This window comes from Oryzias melastigma, linkage group LG18 (genome assembly GCF_002922805.2).
Source record: "Oryzias melastigma strain HK-1 linkage group LG18, ASM292280v2, whole genome shotgun sequence".
NCBI lineage: Eukaryota > Metazoa > Chordata > Actinopteri > Beloniformes > Adrianichthyidae > Oryzias > Oryzias melastigma.
The window spans coordinates 956,819-958,862 of NC_050529.1; the positions used below are offsets into that span (position 1 = coordinate 956,819).

The following is a 2,044-nucleotide window of genomic DNA, read 5'->3' on the forward strand; positions in this document are numbered from 1 at the left end:
CTTATCTTCAGGACTACAACTCATGTAATAAGAAACAAAAACTAAAAACTAAAAGAAATTAGCCAGACAAAATATATCAAAAGACAAAACAATTCTATCAAAAATCATCTTGAGAAATAGTGTCCCAAAGTTGACCACGCCCACTAGTGAGCGTCCAGCTCGTCCCACATGGACTCCAGTACTTTGTGTCCAGTCAGGATTGACTCACCAATGAAAACAAACAGCTGATACTGGTCAATGTTTGATACTTCCTCAACGTTTAGCTCTGTGATGTTTTCACTGCTAAAGACGATTATTGTGTTCAGAAACAAATCAATTTCATTATTTCAAACCTCAATGCTTTGCTAGTTCAAGGCTAAACAAGTGTTTATATAATGATGAACAGAACATCTTCTGTCCAGTTGTAGAAATCTGGGTTTTTCTGCTCCCACACAAACAAACAAACCCCCCTTAACTCTTACCGCTGTGGGACGGATCAATCGCGGTCAGAGACTGTGGCCTCTGGTCTTCCCTCTATGACATCAGCGATCGATGGATATTGGAGGTTTGACAGTAGAGCAGACCTTCAGAGTCAAGCAGCACTCCTGATGTGTGAGGAGCTTCCAGGGTCCTAGTCTGTCCTGGTATCAGGTCCTAGTCTGTCCTCATATCAGGCGTTTGTCCGGATCAAAGAGGAAACTGTCCACGATGACATCATCGTCTCTGTTTCTGCTGTCTCTTCTCATCTTCTGCTCGGGAGCGGTGAGTCCAGCTGATTTATCCTTTTAGAGGTTTTTACCACAAAACAAAGTTCTCAAACAAAAGAGGAAAGGAGTTTGAATCCAGACGACTACGGATTAGAACCTGAACTTTGGATTCAAAGCCTCCACAGTCCAGGTCACGAGTTTGTAGACTGTTTCTGAAAATCCATTCTCAGGTAACATGCTTGTAAAGCTTTTTGGTCATTCAGAGTTTTGACATTTACCCAGATCACTCATGATTTGATTAAAGTGGATCATCTGATCCTTCAGACCCAAATCTTCAGATGACCCACATCACTCACTGGTAGAACTGTTTACTTTAGTTCTGCAAACACAGAAGGTCGTGTTTGTCCAGGTTAACCCCAACTGTTGTCCTCAGTCTAGTTGTTCGGCCGATAGATAAAAACTCCACTTCACTTCTTATTATTATTATTCGTCCACTTTTAGAGTTTACTTCCTGTTTGAAACACAAGGGGGCGGAGTCACTTAATAGTTGTGTGAATGGTCTGTATGCATTCACTCTATATCATGTTTGTCTTTACTATTATTCCTTATTTATTCTTCCGTATGTTTCTGATTCATAAAAACTCAATCACACTTTAGCAATTTCTGCAATCTGGATTTTAAAACGTTCGTTCAGGACTTTCCTGCTTGTACTTTTGCTATTTTTACATTTTAAGTTTTTTAACATTTTACTCAATTTATGCAATTTTACAGCCCCATTGAAAATGAATAGGAAATTATTCAAATATATGCAATTTATACAATTAAAAACATTCAACCTGTTCAGGACATTCACACTTTTACTTTCACTAACATAATTATTGAAATTTTAAATAAATATCTACAGTTTATGAAAATGTTGCTATTCTTTTCACTCAATTCTTCAAACATTTGTGCACTTTTATACGAGTTTGTATGATAAGAGTTTTAATAATATTTTAGCAACATGCTAATGTTTTAGCTAATATGGCATCTAATTAGTTTTTTTTAGGCTAATATGGAATTAAGGTAGTATTTTAGCAACGTATTAGTTTTTAGATTCTGAGTTAAGCTAATATTTTAGCAACATATTAGTTTATTAGCCTATTTTGGCATTTACTGAGTTTTTGGGGATTAACTTTGAGTTAAGATAGTATCTTATCAACATGCTAGCCTTTATTTATTTATTTATTTATTTATTTTTACTAATTTGGCATCTAATAAGTTTTTTTTGGGATATTCTTGAGTTTAGCTGATATTTTAGCACCATGCTAATGTTTTTGGCTAAGTTTGAATCTACTTAAGTTTTTTGGGCTAATTTG

The 2,044-nt window shown here is 35.7% G+C and overlaps 1 protein-coding gene across 1 annotated transcript in view; it reads left to right on the forward strand.

Moving 5' to 3' along the window:
- Nucleotides 1–548: 548 nt before the first annotated feature.
- The window catches only part of cfi (complement factor I), a gene marked incomplete in the record, with an annotated part of 14,262 nt that continues 12,766 nt past the window's right edge, over nucleotides 549–2,044 (forward strand). The window contains 1 exon segment of the mRNA XM_024287732.2: nucleotides 549–741. Coding sequence (XP_024143500.1) covers nucleotides 688–741 — 54 coding nt within the window.